This window comes from Chlorocebus sabaeus, chromosome 3 (assembly GCF_047675955.1).
Source record: "Chlorocebus sabaeus isolate Y175 chromosome 3, mChlSab1.0.hap1, whole genome shotgun sequence".
Lineage (NCBI taxonomy): Eukaryota > Metazoa > Chordata > Mammalia > Primates > Cercopithecidae > Chlorocebus > Chlorocebus sabaeus.
Window position 1 is genome coordinate 38,395,941 of NC_132906.1, and position 23,667 is coordinate 38,419,607.

Below are 23,667 nucleotides of genomic sequence, written 5' to 3' on the forward strand. Positions count from 1 at the left end.
TACAGGAGCACACCACCATGCTCCACATTTTTTTTTTTTTTTTTTTTGGTACAGACGGTGGTCCCACTATGTTGCCCAGACTGGTCTTGAACTCCTAGCCTCAAGTGATCCTTCTGCCTCAGCCTTCCAAAATGCTGGGATTACAGGTGTGAGCCATCTCATCCGGCCAGACTTTCTCTTTTAATACTTTCCTAAATAATCCCCACCTTAAACCAACCTACCTTGGTTTCTGTTTATTTCCGGGCCTTGACCAAGACACTACTGCAGTCCTCTCCCTCTCAATACCTGGCTCACCTTTCAAATGCTGCCTGATTCAGGAAGGTTCTCTAAGTTTACCCACATCAAGCATGCCTCTGGTGGGACTTTTACGTCCTGCCTTGCGCTGTGGCACAATAGAGCAGTACTGAGCAGAGGTGAACAGCCTGGGCCCTGGGATAAGACTCACCTGGATTAGACTCCAGCTCTGATACCAATCATCTGTGTGATCTTGGGCACTTAAACCCTCTGAGCCTGAATTTCTTAACTGTGCCATGAGGCAAACAAGCATCTTCCCCATAGGGTTGGTAGGAGACTTAATAGAAAAGGCCATAGTACACAAAATACTACACCGGAGGTTCAGAAACTTTGACCTATGTTATTCCGCTCCCTTCACAGTAAGATCCATATAGGCATCACCTGGGTTCAGCTCTTAATCATTCTCCCCAAGGATACTCCCAACAGTCTTCTCCTCTAGGGCCCTGTAACCAGTCTGTAATCCATCTGAATCCATTTTAAATGTGAACTGCCTCTCCTGTCGGCTTGATTTTTGTCATGGTCACTTTACCAGCAGCTCTGTTTTACTGGCTGTCAGTTATGTTGGACTGCCCTCTGGGGCCTTTCACGTGTTGTCATATTTCTTTGGGGCTCAAATATGGGGGTTGAGAAATCTACGCAGTGGCGGTTTCCTAATGCCATCCCCAGAGCCAGCATGTTGCCAGGGCCTCAGGAGACTCACAGTCAGCTGGATGAATGAGATGTGAGGTAAACAGATCGAGTAGGTACTGCAGATAAAAATTTAGAGTAAGGGTGGATCAACTTTCATTATTATGGAGAAATTATCTCATTTCCATCCTCCCAAGGCCCTTTTGTTTACAATTCCATCGGGTCCCTGATCATGGTCTGTCTTGCAGTTTGTGTTTATACCTCCTCTTCTGTTTGTATGTGGCAGGGGATGCAGTTTGTGTTTATACCTCCTCTTCTGTTTGCATGTGGCAGGTACTATGTTCCCCTCAACTTTGAATCCCCAGCCCTACCATGGTGCAGGGAACATTTTAGGCAGTGGTTATCAACCTGACTACATATGAGAATCACCTGAAAGTTTGTTTTCTTTTCCCAATACAGATGCCTATGTAATATCCCAGGCCAAATGAATCAATACCCAAAGATGGAGCTGTGGGAGGATGGAAATGAGATCATTTCTCTATAATAATGAAGGTTGATCCACCCTTACTCTAAATTTTTATCTGCAGTACCTACTCGATCTGTCTACCTCACATCTCATTCATCCAGCTGACTGTGAGTCTCCTGAGGCCCTGGCAACATGCTGGCTCTGGGGATGGCATTAGGAAACTGCCACTGTGTAGATTTCTCAACCCCCATATTTGAGCCCCAAAGAAATATGACAACACGTGAAAGGCTGCCTGCCACGGATAATTTTAAAGATCCCCCAGGTAACTCTAATGTGCAAGCAGGATACAAACGACTAAAACTAGGCAAACTATTTTAGACTCAGTCTTTCAGTATCAAGACTGTCATCAAGGAATCTCCAAAGATCCCCACATGTAAACAAGGTAGACGCATATGAGTGTATCTGCCTCCTGCACACCATCTCTTCTCTGAGAATGCCTGTGCCATAGAGGTAGGCTCACCAGTCTTCACTGTTCCTTGTAAACCAGCCCTGGCCACAGCTAAACACAAGACAGAATATAAACCCAAGCAGAGCCAATCAAATCTCCATTTTCCCAGAATTCTGGAATTGGAATTCAGAGATGAAAATCAGGCTCTACTCTTGCATGCACCAAGGACATATATGTCTATCTGGAATTATGAGGTTCTAGGCTTGGCTGTGTGGAGATCAAAGCAGTGGAAGCCACACAATGCAGAGAACCAACAGTGGAGCCATGCCTAGTGAGAAGCAAAGAGACGCTGGATGGCCTGAGAAAGGGAGAGAGAATGAGAAAAGCTGTCAGCTTTTAGTTCCTGGTTCCAGTCCTTCATGAGGGCCAGCTTGATTCCAGGTGCTAGTCTTACGTATCTTTACAATTCCTCCTTTCAGGATTAAAGTAGATATTGTATAGGGATCTGTTCCTTTAGACCTTTAACTGAGCCTTTGAGACAGAACCCAAAATTGCTAAATGGGTCCCCTAAGTACCCATATGATATAGCCCACTTTATCACTACTACTACAACTTACTGGGCACTTCGCAATTACTAGTATACCCAGCAACCCTAAACATTTGCTATTATCCCCATATTAGCAAACAGGAAATTGAATAGCACAGAAGTGACTTATAAGGGTTGGTGAGTGCCTAGGCTGGGAATGAGTCAAAAATCCAGCCTCATTCTCCTTCCTTTCCCTCAGTCCCCAGAACTATGATGGGACAGCCAGCTGCTGAAGCAGTTTCTGAATTATTTATGAAGCAAAGAATTCAAAAATGAAATCTCAACAAGAAAAAAGAGCATAATTTCAATTGGATGATTACTAAATGATAACAACAACACTGACTACAAAACCATATCTTAAAACCTCAGAGATAAATGGGCATGGAGGGGGGTTGCAATTCTGTCAATCGACTAACACTAATAAGAACACATGATTTGCTAGGGTGTTTCCTCTCTTTTTTTTTAAGTTGCTCTCAAATATATAATAGAAATGAAAAGCTTTTTTATTTCTCATTTATAGATTTTTAAAGCTGTGGTATATATCACAAACCTTATAAACCATACCCTCCCAATTCAGACTGAAGCATAAGCCAAAACTATCCACGTTCCAACATGTCGCTAAAAAATGCTTGTGAGGAATTATAATACAACAGCTAAAGAAAATTTAATTTCTTAAATCATTGATAACGGTGGAACTTTTTCTAAATAACTGAATTACCATTAAGTTTTCTTGCATAATTTAATACTACTTTTTATTATACCCTATAAATTGTTTTATCTCTTAAAAGGAATCAAAAAGATGATTACATATTTATAAAATTAGCATCTGAAAAATGAAGAGCACAATTCCAGATTTTACACGCAGTTCCAGTACTATGCATAAGATGTAGGTTACATTTTACATTTCTTTCAGAAATATTAACTGAACAGGATATAGTTACTGCACATCTAAGTTACCAGGCCACCAGGTGAGGGCTGGGTCATAAAGATCTATAAAATATGGTACCTGCCCTGAAAACGTTTACCATCCAAGAAGTTCTGGAGGAAAAAGAAATAAGCTGGGTCACTTATTTTCCCTTTTTGGTGATTCAAAAAATAATATAACATTAGTAACTGCCTGCCAGAGCTAAACATACTGAAAAACACAGATTCATCTCCTTAATGCTTTCCTTTGCACTTGTCATCCAAAGCAATGTGGGGAATTTGGAGAGATAAATTCTAGAATGGGATTTGACACAGAGCGGCCCAATACTGTACCTAATTTGCACTGTGCCATATGCAATACAGTGAAATCCTAACACATTACATTCTATATTGCACTTTGGTTATGAACACACCAATTTCTGTAGTCCAGCCACAAGCTCAAGCAACTGCAGTCTAACTGTCCTTGGAAATCTTCCAACAATGCCAAAGGAGACTTCAGCAATGATTCAAGCATATTTGTATAGGACTTTAAAAAGTACAATAGTTTTAGGTTGATTATCGCACCGTTCAAACACACTAATTAAAAAAGGCAACAAAGGTTGCAGGAAGTCAGCAGCTGACAGCCACAGGTAAGGGAAGGCACCCAATGATCCTAATAATCTAGTGAAAATTACTAAGGACTGCAGATCTCGCAAGGATGTGAAGATAATTCTCACATGCCTGTTTCTGTCATCACTGATATTGTTTCACTCATAAACTTATTGAGGGTAGCTCCATAGGCTATAAAGGTGCATCATCTTTGCCAGAATAAAATGTCCATGATATCGCGAAAAGTTAAATCACATTACTGGAAGGTAGTCTATAAGAAACACCTGACTCACAGGTGAAGCCTCCAAGGCCATAGGTAGTCCCTTTAAACTTGAATGTAGGCCAATGTCTGTCAGTTGAAAAAGAACTAGAAAAAAAAAAAAAAAAAATGCGGCCAAGAATACCATAGGAAAATTCTCAGCATGTGTCTTCAACATGTGCAAATTTCTGTTTACAGAGAAAAGGTAATTTGGAAAATATAGCCATTTTTGGAAGACTGAGCAGCCAAGGTTCTTAAGTATAGGAGATTGGGACCAAAAAAAAAAGGTAAATGTGTTCATCAGTCTACTTAGTACATGTTTGGAACTAGAGACTCAAATAGGGAAAATTTTCTCTTAGGCCTCCCCTTCCCCTCTCCAGCACATCTATCAGATAAGTAAGGCTAACAGAAACTTCAATCAGTAAGGTACAGAACAGTGAGATTAGTGCTATAACCGATACTGATCTAAGCATTCCAGAAGAGCTGCTTACAGATACCAGGGAACACCTCAGGGTCCAGATTTGCTTCAAGCATATACAGAGGACACTGGAATGGACCAAACCAGCAGAGAGCAAAAGCTTTCCAGACAGGAGGTCTAGCTTGTAGAAATACATTGCAATCATGCAGGGACCTACAAGTAAATTGTGTGGAAGAGGAACTGGAATTTCAGGTGGAAATTGGGGGATCCAACCTAGAAATGTGGGCAACGACAACGTCATTAAAGGACAAGATCATGCTACTTGGTCTTTAAGTTGTGGATGATGTAGGAGAAAAACTGAAAGGTTTTAAGCAGGTTCCATAATCACACTTGGGTTCCAAAGAAAACTATTATAGCAGCAACATGGTGGATGAAACAGGGTAGACCCAAGAACCAGAGCCAAGGAAATCAGTTAGGAAGCTATTGCAATAACCCAGCAGAGAGATAGAAGGTAAGATAAATGAGGTCAGGGACAGTAGAAGAGAAGAGGCAACTGCTATAAGTATCCAGGAAGCATAATCAAGGTTACTGAATAACCAATGCATATGGAAGTTAAAGATCAAGAAGTTGAAAATAAATTCAAGAATAAAATGATGGCACTGACTAAAATAAAACAAAAGAAAGAAGTTTATAAGAAAGCAGATAAATTCGAGTTGAGATACGGTGAGTTTGAGGTACCTCTAAGCCATCCATGTAAAATAAGGTTGAATATTTTGGACAGAAGCTCAAAAGAGCATCCTAAAATAAAGATGGAGTTTAGGAAGTCATCAGCTTCTAAATCTGAGCTGTCCAATATGCCAGCCATTAGCCACATGTAGCTATTTAAACACAACTTAATTCAAATTACACAAATTAAAAATTCAGCTCTTTGGTAGCAGTAGCCACATTCAAGTGCTCAAAAGCCACATATAACTAGTGACTATCAAATTGAACATGGCAGGACACAACATTTCCATCATCTCAGAAAGCACTAATCTAAGTGGTAGTAAAAGCAAAAAAAAAAAAAAAAAAAAAAAAAAAAATGGATGAGTTCACACTAGAAGCATGCATAAAGTCAAAAGAGAAAAAGAGATTACTTGGAAACACTCATTTTAAAGGGTAGGGAAAGGAGTAACCAAAGATCAGAAGAGAAGAACATGTTAGACCATGGTTTCAAGGAGGGCAAGGTTAGTACAAATACAAAGAAGAAGTCATATAGGGTGAGGCTTAAAACAAAAATCAGCACTGGGTTTGGCAGTTGATCTGCCTGGACAACAGAGCAAGACCCTGACTCAAAAAAAAAGACCACAGCTTTAAGAACTCCACAGCCTGAGTTCTTACAGATTATGCTACATGAACGCCCCAGTAACACTGAAGCGTATGTATTGATTCACACCTCTCTTTCCCCATACCAGACTGAATATAAACCTCTTGAAATCAAGGACCAAATTGCATCTACCTGTGTGCTATGCTCAGTATAACTGGCATTCAAAACTTTACTGAATAAATGAAAACAAGTGATTCACAAAAAGTGGCTAAAAAGGAAGGAAGCAGAGCATGGTATTCAGAGAGACAAAGGGTCAAGGGAAAGTTGAAGAAAGGGGTTGTTTGGTTTTCCTTCTGCTTTTTCTTTCACAATGGTAAACATTTCAGCATCGTTACAGGATGGAGCGTGTAAAGAGCAAAACTTTCCTGACAGAATGTGGATGGGTCAAAAACAGCAGTAAAGAGATTAACCTTGAACAGGAAAAATTCCTTGTGTGGATATTGGAAGAGAAACAATGAAGAATGGTTGCAGATATAGACAATTACAGCAAGCTCTAGGAAAACTTTCTCTGAAACAGGTATCAAGGGGCATGCTAAGAGACAGAAGTAATCATTTGTAAGACCTTAAGTGAATGCTGTGGTATGTTCCCATGTGGGAAAAAAGTGGGTGCTTGACACATACACAGAATATCATTGGAATGATACAAAAGAGCCAGGTGCAGTGGCTCACATCGGCAATCCCAGCACTTCGAGAGGTTGAGGTAGAAGAAGTACTTTAACCCAAGAGTTCAAGACAAGCCACAACATGATGAGTCCCTGTCTCTACAAAAAATAAATAAATTAGCTAAGCAGTGCAGCGTGCCTGTGGTCCCAGCTACTCCAGAAGCTGAGGTGGGAGGATGGCTTGAGCCCAAGAGGTGGAGGCTGCAGTGAGTCATGATTGTACCACTGCACACCAGCCTGGGTAACAGAGTGAGACACTGTCTCAAAAAAAAAAGGATATAAAAGAAAATAATAAGCTAACCAGCAGCCCTTGGGGCTGCTCTCCCTCCGGAGTAGCCATCTTTTGTTTCTTTACTTCTCTGGTACTTTCTTTCACATTAAAAAAGAAAAAATAATAAATGTCATCATGGCGGGTGGTGGGGGGTACCTTAATTGGTGGTCTAGGATGGAAGGGAGGCTTAGGGAATTTCCCTTTGTACTCCTACATTGTTGGACTTTTTAAGAAGTACAGACGTTGTTTTTCAGTTTATTCATTTTTTAAGACAGGATCCCGCTCTGTTTCCCAGACTGAAGTGCAGTGACACAATCATGGCTCACTGCAACCACAGCTTTCCGGGTTCAAGCAATCCTCCCACCTCAGACTCCCAAGCAGCTGGGACTACAGAAATGCACCACCATGCCAGGCTAATTTTTTTGTATTTTTTTGTACAGACGGGGTTTCACCATGTTGCCCAGGGTGGTCTTGAACTCCTGGACTCAAGCAATCCACATACTTCAGCCTCACAAAGTGCTGGGATTATAGACATGAACCACCATGCCCGGCCGCTTTTTCAATTGAAAAAAACTATTTGGGACAAAAAAGAATCAGGCCCATAGATAAGGTAAAGACAGTGATAAAGGTTTAGCATAAATGCTATGAGAAATAGAAAAGGAGATGACCAAAGAGCGAGTTAAAAGCCAGGACCCATCATACCCCATTCCCAGTTAACCTCTCTCTGTGTCAACCCCATCATGTGCAAAATAACAGTAGGGAGAGTGCCCATTTCAAAGCACTGTGTGAGGGATAAGAGATTAAAACACTGCCCAGCTCATTGTACGAGCTGAACAAATGCAGTTATTGTGATGATGATTGTTATCTAGCAGCACTGAGGACACATAGATACCCAATGTCTAAGGGCATCAGTTCACAAAGCTGGGCGTGGTTTCCACCAAGATGCAGGAACCCAGTTCAGCCACAGAAGCCTGCCGGGTTGCTCCAGGTTTGGAGATCTGAGGCAACTGAACAAGGAGGCCAAAGGTTCTATTATTTATTGATATTCTACCTTATGTGAGGTGTGAGGAAGCGAGGAGTTTGAAGGCATCCCAGTTCAAAGGGAGCTCCATGGTTACTTTTGTGGAGTGTGGGTTTAGTGTGGAGCAAATGTTGACAGCAGGAGGCAGACAGAGAAAGAGAGGCAATGTCAAGAGGCTGTAGGTCTACATGAAACAGAAAGGAAGGGAATATATCCAGGCACCAAACCAACCTCCGGTGTGTGTCCCACCGAAATGAATGGCTGAGTCCCTGGACACAATGCCAGTGTCCCCCAGAAAAAAAAAAAAAAAATGCTATGAGGAGAAAGGAAGTAGGAAACAAGAAGAAGAGGTTAAAATGTTGTCAACAACTGGAAATTTAACACTACAGTGATGAGATCTTCCCTATTAATAATAGCTGTCACATATTAATTGTGCTGTGCCTAAGCTAACATGTTGAGTTAACATGTGTTAACTCAACTAATCTTCACAACAATCTATAAGCATAGAGACTAATTACTTCCATTTTACAGAAGGGAAAACAGAGGCACAAAGATTGATAATTTGCCCAAGGATATACAGCCATGTCTGAGTGTCTCTCAAGTCTTTTTATCACAGTTTAAGGGTGGGACTTCAGAGCCACAACACCAGGCCCAAGTTCTTCAATAACCCACATGTTTCTGGTAGTCTTTACATACCCTTGCCCACCACCACTAGGATCTTTTATAAAAAGAAATGAATAATTAGGGTATATTAATAACATTTAAACAAATTCATCATGAATGGGTTAATGAACCAGGAAATATAAAGTTACAAGAGTACTTTGTTTCGATTTTCAATTAGCCAAATATTCAGATTCCTACTGTAAGCACAAGTCTATACCAGGCACCACAGAGAAAGTGACTTCTAAAAGCTTATAAACACATGCATAAAGTAACTACAAGCAGGTTCAATATAACATAACAATTAAGAGCAAAATTATACCCTCAAAAGAGACCGAGTGGAGTTAGAACATGGTTTTAATTGGAGACCGTCACCTTTTATAAAGAAGTGAAATCGTCACATTGAATTTCTCAATGCAGATTATACGCACTCCATTTTTCATGTTCATTGCCCAGGCTGTCAATTTTTTCATTAAAAAAGAATTGTAATTGTCATTATGCAATGAATTCAATCAAACGTTTTAATAAACAAAAACAGTTTAATTCTATAGTAAAGTCCATAACTAATGTCACCAATTTGCAAATCGTTTATTTAAAAACTGAATGTTACAAAGTTTCATTTTATGACACCCAAATAAACAGCCAGCCTCAGAAAAATGCAGCAATTACGGGATAAACTCTCCATATCTTGGGAAGATACTTCATAATAAAATTAACCAAATAAATGCAGCATTATGGATCTCACAATTAATCCACTAAGGGCTTTTACTAAGGGCTTCAAGAAATTCTACACCATAACTCCTTTGAGAGAACTATAGTACTCTGAACAGGTATTCAGTCATCTTCAACTCAAGAGGGTGCATACTTAAGACCACAGCTGCTTGGTTATATCCCAAATCCCTCAGCACAAAGAATGAACTCACATTTGATACATTAAATGATAGTCTCCCCCTTCCTTTCCAATATTTAAGATCTGCCATGATCCTCAAAGATGGAGAGATCAGAAAGCTACGGAGTATTAATTCCATTCACAGATTTACTTTTAGGGAAAGATACATATATCTACCTAGCTATCTAGCTATCTATATATATATTTGGATTGTAGATGTAAATCTGTTTTAGTTTTATAGCTGTAAAAAGTGATAGGCATAAAGAGTTATACTTAGTTTTATATCTGTACATATATTAGCAACATATATATACACACATATATGTGTATATATGCGTATATGTATATATGTGCATTTATATGTGTGTGTGTGTATATATATATATATAAACTGGAACCCTAAAAAATCAAAATTGAATTTAAAAAAATCAAAATTGAATTTAAAAAAAAAAAGCCCTATAAACCAGGAAATGAAGAGTAAAGATTAAAAGGAGATAAAGATAGGAAGGGAGAAAATAAACATTTCAATGGAATTTATGATATTTCATTTTTTTAAGCTTATTGGTGAGTATACAATGTTTTACACCTCTTTTGTATGACACATACATAAAATATATTTTTTAAAGATTGCCAAGTTTCTTGTTTACCCAAAAAAACTATTAGAAGCAAACTGTTTTGAAACACATTGTATACATCCTTCACTACTGATAAATACTTACTAATCACTTTTATCTCATCACTAAACAAAGGACTAAGGTGAAAAACATTTGCCTGGTTCAGGTACACATCTAATTTCTTGACTCAAGTCATCTCTGGGTACCCCAAACTGGTCTACAGATGCTTTCCATAAATTCTACTTAAGTCTTACGTTTTTTCAAGATCATCTTAAACATTAGAACTAAAGTAAGCATATTCTGGACATTGTGAGTGACCCACTCTACAACCATGTTCTGTCAGGAACTTTTGGTTTTACTTTTGTAAATACTTTTGTATTTACTACCAATATGGTACCCAATGAGGGCCAAGCAACATCATGACACAACAGATTTTCACAAGCTCTTCCACATAGGAAGAATTCAGTTCCAAAACCCTATTTATAATTCCAAAATCACCCTATTCTGGGAACTATGCACCCACAGGTATGGAAAATTAGATTTCAAGAGAAAAATGAATATAGAAGCGGGTAGTATAAGAGTTTTGATTTTTTCTGCTGCTTCAACAGTTTCATAACATTTACTAAAAAATGTTTATATATGACTATTTTCTTTTTAAAAACAGGTGTATAACAGTTCACAACTTCATCTACAGCCTCAAGCCAAGAACTATGAAAAAGATAATGGTGTCTGATGACAGGCCCCTACTAACAGTGTAAGGCTATCTGTGAACTCCTCAGTCTACACATATCTTCCTCAGCCTCTGGGATTCCATTTCCACCCAACACTCAAATTGATAGGAAGAAAAACAGCAAAATATACACATATTTTTCCACTATTAAATCCAATAATGATGACTTAATTTCAGCAAAACATCATCAATCGCATTAAATTAATGTTGCCGTTAATTTGAATTTTAAGGGTTTTATAGTTTTGTTTTGGATTGTAGATGTAAATCTGTTTTAGTTTTATAGCTGTAAAAAGTGATAGGCATAAAGAGTTATACTTAGTTTTTTATCTGTACATATATAGTAACATTATTTTTATTATCATTCAAGTCCATATTGGAGTATCACAAGAATTTTTTTTCCTAAGTTTGAAGTTGTTTCCTTTATAGGTTTTTTTGTAAGTTACATTTGCACCCCAAGTTTCATCATCATATTACCCCCATTTTAGAAATAAAGAACAGTCCCCTAAGAAAGCTTCAGAAACTTGCTCTGACCATTCAGCCATCAGATCAGAACCCTGCATCAATCCAAATGTCACCTGGTACGCCAGGATAAGAACTAAGAACAGAATGCCTCTGCCTCCACCACACCAAGAGGAAAAAGCCTGGTTCAATTAAGTTTTCCAGCATTAGAAAGCTATTCAAATATCCAATGTATTCCTAATGCCTTAAGGTATAGGCAAAAATTGTACTATGATTACTGTTACTACTAATGATAACAAAAACAACAATCCTGTAAATGGTAAATATTTACATAGAGGTTACAATGAGCCAGGTACTATTCCAGGCCCAAAACATAACTTTTAATCTTCATGACAACCCCATGTTACACATGAGAAAGGGGAGGCACAGAGAAAAGTTAAGTAATTGCTCAGTTCACACAGCTAATAAGTGATATTGCTGGGATTCAACCCCTGAGAATGGTTCAAGTCACTGCTCATAAATGTTACTCATAATGCTTCTTCTACAAAAAACTGTAAGAAAAGATAGCAGTGGGTCTTTTGAAGAATAAAATCTATGGTAAGCATTTCCAAATAGTTTTCACTAAGTAACTAGTAACATGAATGTTTCAGGACCAAAGCTTATTTAAACTCCTAAATTCTCCCCTAAGTTAATAAAGACTATTCAATTTGCTATTTGAGAAAAATTACTCCCAATGGTAAGGTATTTCAATGCCATCCTGCTGCTACTGAGAGAAAAGTTACCTTTGTAGATCCTGTTCAAAGAAAGCCCAGGCTTTGATCCTTAATATCCCATGAAGTAAAAGGTTATGCTTAATCTATATTTTATAGATCTAAAAGTCAAATTAGTTTCTGAGATAAACAAGCAAGAGTGTAAGGATAAGCATATTCTTTAGCATTCATCTGATTCCTAGTTTAGAGGATACTATGTGCTGAGTTAAAGACAATTACATTAGTGTAACACGTAGCAGTTTTTTCCTGTATTATTCTGCAAGCATAAACAAGTTATACACATGTTAATTTACATTCTATATAAAAAGCCAATTTTAAATCCAATTTATAAGGCAATAAATATATAAAGATTCTAGGACACAGCAATAAAGTTATGTCATAAAGTAGAGTTAATTCAAGACAACAATAATAAAAGCATGACAAATTTTAGCATTCCACCAACTGCACAAAGGTGTTTCAGGTAACATCTGTTCAGAAGCAATTGCTACAAGATAGACTAGATGAGATGCAAGATTTCACCATGTAATAAATGTATGCCAGTTTGCTTGCTTCATAATTAAAGACATGAGTCTTTGAAAAAAGCAATTAAGCCTTGCTCTAAATCTGAGACAATCATCCCTATCCCTACCTCTACCCCTTTTTACCCTCAAAGAAAAGACAAAGAGTGGTCCAGGAGTATTAAACACCATATGTTATCTACTTTCAGCAACTAAATATATCCCCCAAAAAGCCACTTAACATATATGGTTTCTTTTGCTAAATCATTTATTAAAAAAAAAAAAACTAGGTTTTTCTGTTTTGTTAAGAAGGATAGAAAGGAAAGAAAGGCTGGTATAATTGAGAGCAATTTCTTAGAGGAGCAGCCTGAATAAAATGATTTTACCTCCTTCTGAAGGTTACAATGTCTGGTGTATGTTAGGTAGAATTCTGACATGAATAAAATTTAGGTGCCTAAAGCTTTCAACTAAAAACAGTATCTAAATTCTTGACAGTTTAACCCTAGGACAACTGAGAGCATCACTTAAGCTGAGAATTCAATGAAGGAACAAGTTCAAAAAACCAAAAAGAGCATTCAGAAATCACCTCTATCTTTTCCCAGCTTTACAGAAACCATAAATATCATAGAGTAGACAAAACATGAATGGAGGTTTTGGTTGTTATTCCAGTTAGTTTATTTTTCTTTTGTAATTTGGTTATCTTCTGCCCTCCCAAATTACAAACCCTTTGAAATAAAGTGAAAGGAGAGATTTAAATGAATCTGATGGTCCTCCTTGTAACTATACCTAGCTTCATTTCCTATGGCAGGTGTTAACACATTACCACAAATCGGCAGCTTAAAACAACAGAAATTCATTCTCTCAGTTCTAGAGGCCAGAAGTCCCAAATCAGTTTTACTGCACCAAAATGAAGGTGGGCTGCTCTCCTTCTAGAAGTTCTAGGGGAGTAGCATTCCTTGACTCTTCCAGCTTCAGATGGCTGCATTATCAATCTCTGCCCCTGCAGTCGCAACACCTTCTCCTCTTCTGTGGTCAAATAACAATACATGTGTTTGCATTTAGGGGCCACTGTGATAATCCAGAATAATCTCCTCATTTTAAAATCCTTAATCATCTGTGTAAAGTCCTTTAAAAAAGAAAACAGGAGAAAAGGCATACAGAGGTATTATGTGCCAGTGTGGCAAGTGTAGAGTCAAACAAAGTATGAAACTCAAAGAAGGGCCAGATGGCTAAAGCTTAAATACTCTCTTCATAGGGAAGAGGGAAGTGGGGGATGTAAGGCAATTTACAGGATGAGTAAATAATCTTTAGGGGGGATGTATGGGCCCAAAGAAGAGACAACAGTCTGAGACAAAGTTTGTCTGGGCTCAGTGTGGTGTCAACTCTAGTCTTCCTTCCTTCAGGATGCAACTATTTGAGTTGAGATGTCTGAGAAAGGGATTCACAACGGTTGAGTATCTTCTGGAGGATACAACCTTTAGGTAGATAGGGGCAGAGAAGACCCTTTCTTGCATTTCCGGCTCCCCAGGTTCTCTCAATTTGAAGTCCAGAGTGGCATATTTTGGGATATAACTTTCTGAGCCCTAACAATGCTTTCTTTCTCATATTAGTATCATAAGCTCCAAACAGAAGTTGCTTGAATAAGTGCATTTTCTTTTTCTACCAGTACAAGATGTCTGCTGGCAGGTAAGTTCCTAGGTTAACCTAATGTATAGTGGCTCAGAGACCCAAATCCTTCATATATATATATTTTTTGTGTTGTTTTGTTTTGTTTTGAGACAGAAGAGTCTCACTCTGTCACCCAGGCTGGAGGGCAGTGGCGCAATCTCGTCTTACTGCAACCTTTGCCTCCCAGATTCAAGCAATTCTCCTGCCTCAGCCTCCCGAGTAGGTGGGATTACAGGTGCCCACCACCACGCCTGACTAATTTTGGTATTTTTAGTAGAGATGGGGTTTCACTATGTTGGCCAGGCTGGCATCAAATTCCTGGCCTCAAGTGATCCACCTGCCTTGGCCTCCCAAAGTGCTGGGATTACAGGCATGTGCCACCATACCCAGTCCCTTCCTATATTCTTGCTCTTCCATATGTAGCACAGCATATGGGCCTTGTCCTCAGCTAACTATCCTCATGACCAGAAGAAGACTATGGCAAAATAAGCATCACATCCTGACTATGGCCAAAGGCAAAAAAAAATGGGCTATTGCTTCTTGTTAGCCTTTTTCTTTTAGATGTTGTATTTTTCAATGCTAGAATTTCCACTGTGGTCTTTTTAAAGTTTCTGTTTCTCTGCTAAGGTTTCCTATCTTTTCATTCATTGTGAGCATATTTCATTTATATTCTTAAATATGGTTATACAACTGCTTTAAAATCCTTGTCTATTAATGTTTACAACTGAGTTATCTTGAGGTTGGTCTCCACTGATTCCTTTTTCTTGTTTGTGTGGGTCACATTTTCCTGTTTTTTCCTAATGTCAAGTACCTTTGCACTGTATCCTGAACATTGTGAATGTATGGTGTCGGGACTCTGAATTCCTTCTATTCTTCTGAGAAGTATTGCTTTTTGTGTTTGTTTTAGCAGGCAGTTAACTTGGCTGAACTCTCAAACTGCACATACTGTCCCATCTGCTGGATGGGACCTGAAATCTTAGTTCAGATATGTTAGCCCTACCTGTGCTGCTTGGAGTCTGTCCCATACATATGGGGTTCAGAAATTTGAGGAGTCTACACACAGAATCTGGGGCTACCCATTTGTGGCTCCTTCTCCTTTCTAGGACTTCCTCCTCATTTATCAGCTATATGGTCACCAGAACTCTGCCCTCTGGTTTCTTACGCCAGTACAACTGTGGGCTTATATTCTAGTTTCAACCACCCATCATGACCCTGATTAGGGGCTTCCCCTATGCAAAAAGCTGCAAAAAATGACAAACTTATCCAGTGCTAGTCCGTTCTTCCAAGTATTGACTCCAATAGCCATGTCTTTTGAACACTCTCCAGTGTTTTAATAGTTGCTTTTTATAATTTTGTCATGTGAGAGGTCTGTGGTCCAATGAGAGCCACTCAGCCAATACAGGATGCAAAATTTTTGTTAGTCCCTTTTTACAGAGCAAAGACATCTTTCTCAGAATTCCCCAGATTTCTCCTTTAGCTTACTGGCTAGAATTGTTTTCATCTGCTCTTTGTTAATCCCCTTTGTTCTGGGGCCTGCATGCCTTGAAGGATTTGGCTGCCACACACTGGCTGGTATACATTAATGAGTTGGGTTACAGTTTATTTATTAAGCTTGTGAGCTAAGTTAATGTGTATCCACCTCAGACATAGATTCAATCTCCATGTGCTGACCCTATCACTGTCCAAGGCCCCAGATGTCCAGATGTGTGGAACTTTGGGGCTGCCTCCTGGTGGAGTTCAACAGGCCCAGGTGGAGGTTGCTTGAATCACCTGTGGTTGCCCCAGCCAACGGGGTAGAAGCAGCCACATTCCACAATCTGGGCTGGCTGGGAAGCTGAGCAGGGAGTTCCAAAGAGTGGCAGCCCAAACTCAGGCAGGCAAGCACTGAAGGATGGTTCCTCATCCTCCTGGCAGGAGGCTGGAGGCTATGAGATACCCTATCTCTCAGGGGCTGGAAGAGAAAGAGCGGTATCTCTTTCAGACATCCTGCTGTCAGAAGTTACACCACAGCACAGTCATACATTGGGTTTAATTGTTGCTCCTGCCTGGCCCCTTTTTTTAAAAAAAAAAAAAAAACCTGTAAAGTCATGTTTTGCCATATAAGGTAACATTCACGGGTTCCAGGGATTAAGGAGTGTCTATCTTTTGGAAGATCATTGTTCAGCCTACTACACCTGCTTCCAAATAACCCAAAGTAATTGGCAAACATGCACTAATCTCATCAAGCTTACTGGGATTTCATCTCTACTCAAATTCCTACTACCCGTACAATCAACAAAAATTCTCCAACCTTGTAAATCTTCCCACCTCGCAGCCTGCCTATAATCAGAAAATCAATTCTATACTCATATTATATATTCATTAAAGGCATCACTAATTATTGCTAATGGTTCCTGGATGAGAAAAGAAGCAGTAAAGTTCCCAACAGCTACTGGAGAGAATTCAGGACAGTGATGAAGCCAGGGGCAGTGGCTCACACCCGTAATCCCAGCACTTTGGGAGGCCGAAGCAGGTGGATCACTTGAGGTCGGGAGTTCAAAACTAGCCTGGCCAACATGGTGAAGCCCCTTCTCTACTAAATATACAAAATTAGCCAGGCATGGTGACGCATGCCTGTAATCCTAGTTACTAGAAGGCTGAGGCAGGAGAATCGCTTGAACCCAGGAGGTGGAGGTTGCAATGAGCCAAGATTGTGCCACTGCACTCCTGTCTGGGTGAGACTCCATCTCAAAAAAAAAAAAAAGGAATGTATACTCTGAAGCCAGCATGCCTAGGTTCAACTCTCAGCCTCATGAACTGGCAGCTGTGTGATTTTAGGCAGCTTAATCTCTGTATACCTTGGTTTACTCCTATGGCAAACCAGGTTAATAATACTACCTACCTCATAAGATTCTTCTAAGAATTAAAGGAGTTGATAATTATAACATACCTAGAACAGTGCTTGGCTCACTCGGAAAAGTTAACTGGTAAATATACAGAAATTAAAGGACAAGATGAAAAATCTCAAAACCTGCCGGGCGCGATGGCTCACACCTGTAATCCCAGCACTTTGGGAGGCCAAGGCCGGCGGATCACGAAGTCAGGAGATGAAGACCATCCTGGCTAACACGCTGAAACCCCGTCTCTACTAAAAATATATTTAAAAAAAAAATTAGCCGGGTGTGGTAGGGGGCGCCTGTATTCCCAGCTACTCGGAAGGCTACTAGAGAGGCTGAGGCAGGAGAATGGCGTGAACCCGGTAGGCGGAGCTTGCAGTGAGCCGAGATCGCTCCACTGCACTCCAGCATAGGCGACAGAGCCAGACTCCGTCTCAAAAAAAAAAAAAAAAAAAAAGAAAAGGAAAAAGAAAAATCTCAAAACCAAAACTGAAAGTACTACAATGACATAATCAATCAATAATTACCAATCTATTCGATGGAAACGATTAGATGATTTAAACTGAAGTCTGTAAGAACTTTTAGAGGACTCTCCTAATTAAAACCAATTCCTTCATCAACTTGGACCACCAATTTACAGGCTCCCTTTGAATGGACTGACCTACATCCTGGAGATGGACCCTTCTCCTAAAAGCCACATGTCCTGCTCTGCCACCACTACCTGTGTGTTGCTAAGAGCAATGAGAAACAGGTATTACTGAAAGGCTTTCCACAATCTGTAGGCCAACTGTTCTGTTCTACAAAGGATATAGGCCTCGGGTCCAGGTATTAAGAGGGTGGCCTAGGGCAGGTTCCAAGTTTAATTCCTACGGAATTTTATCTGCTTTCACAAAGTCTCCACCCAGATACTTGTCCTGTCCTCTCAGCCTCCTCCATCTCTCTTCTATGCCCCAGTAGCTATCCCTACCATCTCAATGCTCACGGCTTAAGATATTTTCAAATGAGACCATGTTGGTTAATTCACAAGCAGCCCAAAGTCAATTGACTCATGGCACAGCCAAAGTATCATACAATTACAATAGACTAATTTCTACTATTTATACCTATTTATGGGAACAGATATCTATGCTACAAACTCTTTTACCCAACTCGCAAGTGACGTGAAGCCCGCAACTATACATTTAGTAGAAAACAAGAATTTGCCTACTTTATCAGGACTCAAAGTAAAACAAGATTTCAGCGAGTACCAGAGCTCCTGCTTTCTTACACTAAGACAGAAGGGAGTGACCAGTTTACCACTCCATTCCACTACTTGCTTGCTGCTTTGCAGAAGTGTGCAAAACACTAGCCACCTAAATTATTCCTATCCATCACATCACCAACCTATATGACTTGTTCCAATCAAAAGTAGCTGTCCCAGGCTCGGATAATGACTGGGTGACCTGAAAAGATTTAGGATAATGTCACTTCATCCCATCAAGAAAAAGCCAAGAACTGACATGAGATCTGCAAGAACAGTGACTGACTTGACACCTGCAAGTACAATTACTTTCTGAGGCATTGCTGGGACCTTTGATGGTCTCAAAGATCCCTCTCCATCCAAAAAACAAGAGTTCCTGGTATGCAATCCAGAGCAGTGAAAGGTAGGCAAACTGGGAAGAGCTGCTCAGGAAGCAGCCTTGAGACTGGGATACTGAGCTTTAGGACAGGAACAGAGTAGAGCTGTGCCTGGAACTTCTGTCCATCTTAAGATTTCCAGTTCAACAGGAAGGTGGTCCAAAATCAGTAGCATGCCCAGGCTCCTGGTAGACAAACTCAAACTCTCTCCAAAGAAAAGCACCCCCGGAATCTTATAGGTGAAGATAAAGCTATAATCTTACAAAGATAAACAAGCACACGAAAGAGAGCAAGGCATCATGAATTTGAGTCAATGTAGACTGCCCAGATTGCAAATAGCAGAACTGTCAAATAAAGAATAAGAACAACCAAGTAGGAAATGTCTAAAGAAATAAATGAATAAGAAACAAACGACTATCAAGAATGCCCAGACAGATTTGAAAAATAAGCAAATGGAACTTATTAAAATAAAAAATAATTGCTAAAATCAAATATTCAGAAAAGCAGCAGATTAGACATAGCTGACAACAAAATTAATGAACTGGAAGATATAACTAAAGAAGTTACCATATAAGCAAGAATCTAAATTAGCTTCAAAGAAGAGTCCAAATTACTTCTAAATTAATTGGAAGTCATGATTCAAATCAGACTCCTGCCCCAAAACACAGTGTTTTAGATGTGTTTTTTACCTTTACAGCTTAAGAGTGCTATCTTTTAGATGTCATTTCATCTTTATGAGAACCCTTTTAACAAATGGCATGCTGAGATGGTCAATGTGACATACATAAGAATGAAAAACAGCACAGAGACTAGAAACTAAATGATCAAATCCTTCAATGAAACTTAACATAAATATTAATTTAGATCCTGTTTTCATGACCTCCTTGCTGGGAATGAGTCACAGAAAATAACACCTTGTATTCTGGACCACAGAAGTTAAAACAAAATAAAATATGATTATTAACCCAGAGAGTAGACTATAAAAGGAAGAAAAGTCATTGCCTTAGAGGATTCTTCTCACGAGGCAAAAATCTTTCATTGGGAAGTTAACTCTGTCCTATTCATTCTTCAGATCTGTCAGGATAATGATCAAGTCCGTATTTGATCCTTTTGCAAAATGTCACTATTCCTATGACCATTTTGATACTTAATTTGGCATAACTAATCTACGCTGTTCCTCATTTTCAGTATTCTGATATATCTCATGTATCAGAATATGGGCTCTCAGTCTTATTCAACTATTATTTTTAACTAAATGTTATAGTTAGCAACTGGTTCACAAACCATTATTCCCTTAATTTGCGAATCATGAATTAAATTTCTCACAATTTTTACTTGCCCACATAAGACAAATACTGTACTATCACACACACACACACACACACACACACACACGTAGTTTTTCCATATTCCTAAGGAAAATGGTGGAGCGGTAAATGTGAAATTTCAATTCTGTTGGACTCATCCCAAATCTATCAATCCTCTATGTGATTTATTTACACACACACCCCCCAAAATAATCATCACTGCCTATACTTTCACTAGTTGACACCAACTAAAAGACAAGGAGCTAATCATGACACTTTCCTTAAGTGTTAAAGACAAGCAAACCAGAATAGCAAGTTTCAAATATTTAGAATTCTTTCCAAGCTAAGCAAAACATTCTTTAGTAGTGACCACATCACCCGCCAAGTTTTAAAACGAGCTGTTTCAACTTGGAAAATTATATCCACCTTAAAATTTCTTATATGTAATTAAAAGTTCTTATTAGATTAAAATAATAAGCAGAAAAAAAAAATGCTGTCACCTAAAAGTTCACTTTGATATATCTTATACCTTCTTACACTAGGGAAGAAGGGAGAAGTTCGACTTAAAAAATGCATTGTCCACCTAGATGACATCAATGCATATAGACATTTGAACTGCTTTTCACATCAGCCCTAAGAAATTTGGGGGCAACACAAAGATCTGGGCATTTGTCACAGGATCCAGCTACAACTAGACCCGGTCGTTGTCAATCTATGATGATTGGCACCTCGGATCTCTAGAATAAAATTTGGTCCCCAAGTTCTTGTGGGCCCACCCTCGGCAGTCAGCCCTACGGCGAGGCGGGAGCGGCCCCACCCTAGCTCCAGGCGATACTTACAAATTTGGGGCGCTTCTCCCCAGGCTCCTCGGGGCCACCGGGCGGCGGAGGGCGTTGGGGGCCCTTCCTGCCCGGCATCTTGCTTTCCCGGCAGCCGCGGAGTGAGGCTGAGGAAGGGTAGGGAGTCCCAGTGGCTGAGCCTTGGGTAGGGTGGTGCAGCCGCGGCCGGTGCCGTTCCATCTTTCCCTGCAGCTCTGGGGACCGGAAAGAAGGTGGCCACTCAGCAAGCTGCAAGTGGGGAGCTGAGGGATCGGCAATGGGTTTGTCTCCCGGGGTCCGTCTCCCAGTCACCACAGCCTAGTCCAACCGCTGAAGTCGGGGCCGCAGCCAACACATCTGAAAACTCCCGCCACCCGTGTTGGCCCGGACTGGCCAATCCCGCGCCGCCGGATCAATGACACGCTGAGGTACCGCCCCTTCCGGGCGTCGCGAAACATGATTGGCCATGCCGCCTGTCAATGCTGCCACTCAACCGTTCTGGCGGTTCAGGCCGCTCACCTTAAGGGCATAGAGTGGCGTCAGATTTGGAGAAAGGCGGGGGACCGTGGAGGAAGTCATCGGCCTGGATTTCTTTGGATTTGGAAATAGGGTTCCAGCAGAACTGGAAGGCGGGCGAGACAGGCCCTGCGCCACCATTTGAGCAGCGCTGGAATATAAAACCATCTGCTGGCCCTCTCCTTGCACGTCTGGGGCTGGAAAAAGTAGTTCTGGGACTGGGTACGGTGCTGGAAGGGGTACTAGGCAGGACAAAACGACGGGGCCCACGACGCTCCAAAAGGAAGCCTTCTGGACATATTTCCTGCCTAAGTGCTCGCTCTGAGGTGGCAGAGGGGTCACCCAAAATCAGACAGAGCTAGGCTAAGCTGAGCCCTTCAGGAGCTCACAGTCTCATCTGGTTCGCAAACCCTAACACAATTAACTAAGGAATGTAAATGTCTATAGCAGTTGTTTTAGAAGTTCCATGAGAGCAAAAAGGGGAGTTATTAAATCTGAAGGAGTGGATCTGGAAAGGTAAAAGGAAGGCTGCATAGGTTTTCACTAGGCAGGAAACAGTGGTGGGGCATTCATTTAAAAAAGGCATTCCATTCCAGGCAGGAGCAAGGCCAAGAGAGCATAGAGGTGAAGAAACTTTAAGGTCACATAACAAAGGGCCTTGAACTGAAACCATGCAAAAGAGTTTGTTGTGTAAACCCAAGGTCAAGCTACAAGGCCAATACTGTTTTCTCAACACATCAATATAGCCCCTTTAAAAATGAGCTTTTCCTGGGAACTATTCCTTTAAGATATCTGTCTTCTGATTATATGGAGGTGGTGTAGGCCAAGACTCTGAGAAACATGCAGTATTGATTTTGGTAAAAGAAGCAACTCTAGGTACTCTGAGGAGATTGGCACAGAGGTTCAAAAAATCAGCCTTAGTTCTCAGTAAGTCTTCACACTACAGTTTTTTTTTTTTTTTTTTTAATATTTGTTTTACTGTGCCAGACTCTACAGCTCTGTCCTCAAAGAGCACATAATCTTTAGGAAAATTTACAGGAGAGCAGCAAGGTCAGGAGAACTACAAGTAGTTCCTTATGTCTTGATGACAGACCCAGATACAGATTTTATTCCTGCCATTTACTAGCTATTTGGTACTGGAGATGATGTTTAACTTACGTTGCTGCTTCATCTACAAAAGGGGGCTAATTATACTAATACCTATGAAAGAGGGACATTTTCAGGCCTAAATAACAGCATATGTAAAGCCCTTAGAGTTTCGTAAATGTTCCTACAGGAATATTGTAGTTGAACAAGTTGGGATTATTACTCAGGGAGGGAGAACATGCATTATGGGGAGCCATGGAATGTCTTAGGTAAATGGTATTAGAAAGCACTTAAAGGATCTGGGCTTTGATTAGGTGATTTGGTGAAGATTCCATGGAAAGAGGTGGGAAGGGTTGCTCAAGATTAGGTGCCTTCAGGAAGTGCAGACAGTTCATATCTAGGAGGATGGCAGGCTAAAAGACAAGCCTAAAGCTGTAACTGACAAAGCAGCATTAGTCATCCATATCATGGAGAGAACGGAATGTTTGATTTCAAAAGACAAAACAAATTTACTTTAAAGATCTAATTGGCTTTTATTTGCAATTCCAGAATAGGCAAAACTTCATTCTCTAAAACAGAATCAGTGTTCCAGTGAGCTAAGCAGAGGAAGTTGGCTTTATAGGCAGAAAAAAGCTAGAGAACAGAAATAAGGAATGAGAAGCAGATGAGTTGTTTCAAAGTTACTTTCCTTATAGGGTTAAAACAGAGGGGAACTTTCTTAACATACCAGCTCAGATAAACTTGGCCCCTTCTGATTGGGTGCTATGAATTTCCTGGTTTTGGAAAACTGGCCAATTTCGGAGGTGAGTTGGATTATGTGGCAATAAGCATGAGGGACCATTCTGCTTAGGTCTGGTCTGCCGGAGCCTAGTGCAGCAGATTAGTCCAAAACTGAGGTTAGTCTATAATCGTTTCCCATGAATGTATTTAACATTGATATTTTGTGATTTGCACACTGACCTTGTTATTGTCTGTGCTTAGAAAAAGCATGGAAGTGGTCTTGTTTTGTCTAACTTCATCATGGTCACAGAGTGACCCTGTCTGATACTGTTGTTCTGTGAGATGCTGTTCATCAGAACAACATGGCCTAGCTGTGAGTGTCAGGCCAGTTTCTAAAAACATTGAGGCTTAGCTGTAAGTGTCAAACTAGCGCCCTGATGTCAAGGGCTGCTCCTTTCTTTATCATGTCCTTGCCACATAGAAGGTACTAAATGTAAGTAAACAGGAGCC

The 23,667-nt window shown here is 40.1% G+C and overlaps 1 protein-coding gene and 1 long non-coding RNA gene across 3 annotated transcripts in view; one reads left to right on the top strand and one right to left on the bottom strand.

Moving 5' to 3' along the window:
• Positions 1-21,210, bottom strand: part of DIAPH3 (diaphanous related formin 3) — a 506,525-nt gene extending 485,315 nt beyond the window's left edge. For both annotated transcript variants that reach the window (XM_073014378.1, XM_073014377.1), the window contains exon 1: positions 20,857-21,210. In XM_073014378.1, the coding sequence (XP_072870479.1) occupies positions 20,857-21,036 (180 nt within the window). In that variant the 5' untranslated portion in view covers positions 21,037-21,210. The remainder of the gene's footprint in view (positions 1-20,856) is intronic.
• LOC140711454 (uncharacterized) lies at positions 2,111-10,867 on the top strand. The gene is made up of 3 exons (XR_012092669.1): positions 2,111-2,276; positions 4,391-4,479; positions 10,758-10,867. It is a non-coding gene; the product is annotated as an uncharacterized lncRNA (long non-coding RNA).
• Positions 21,211-23,667: the final 2,457 nt, after the last annotated feature.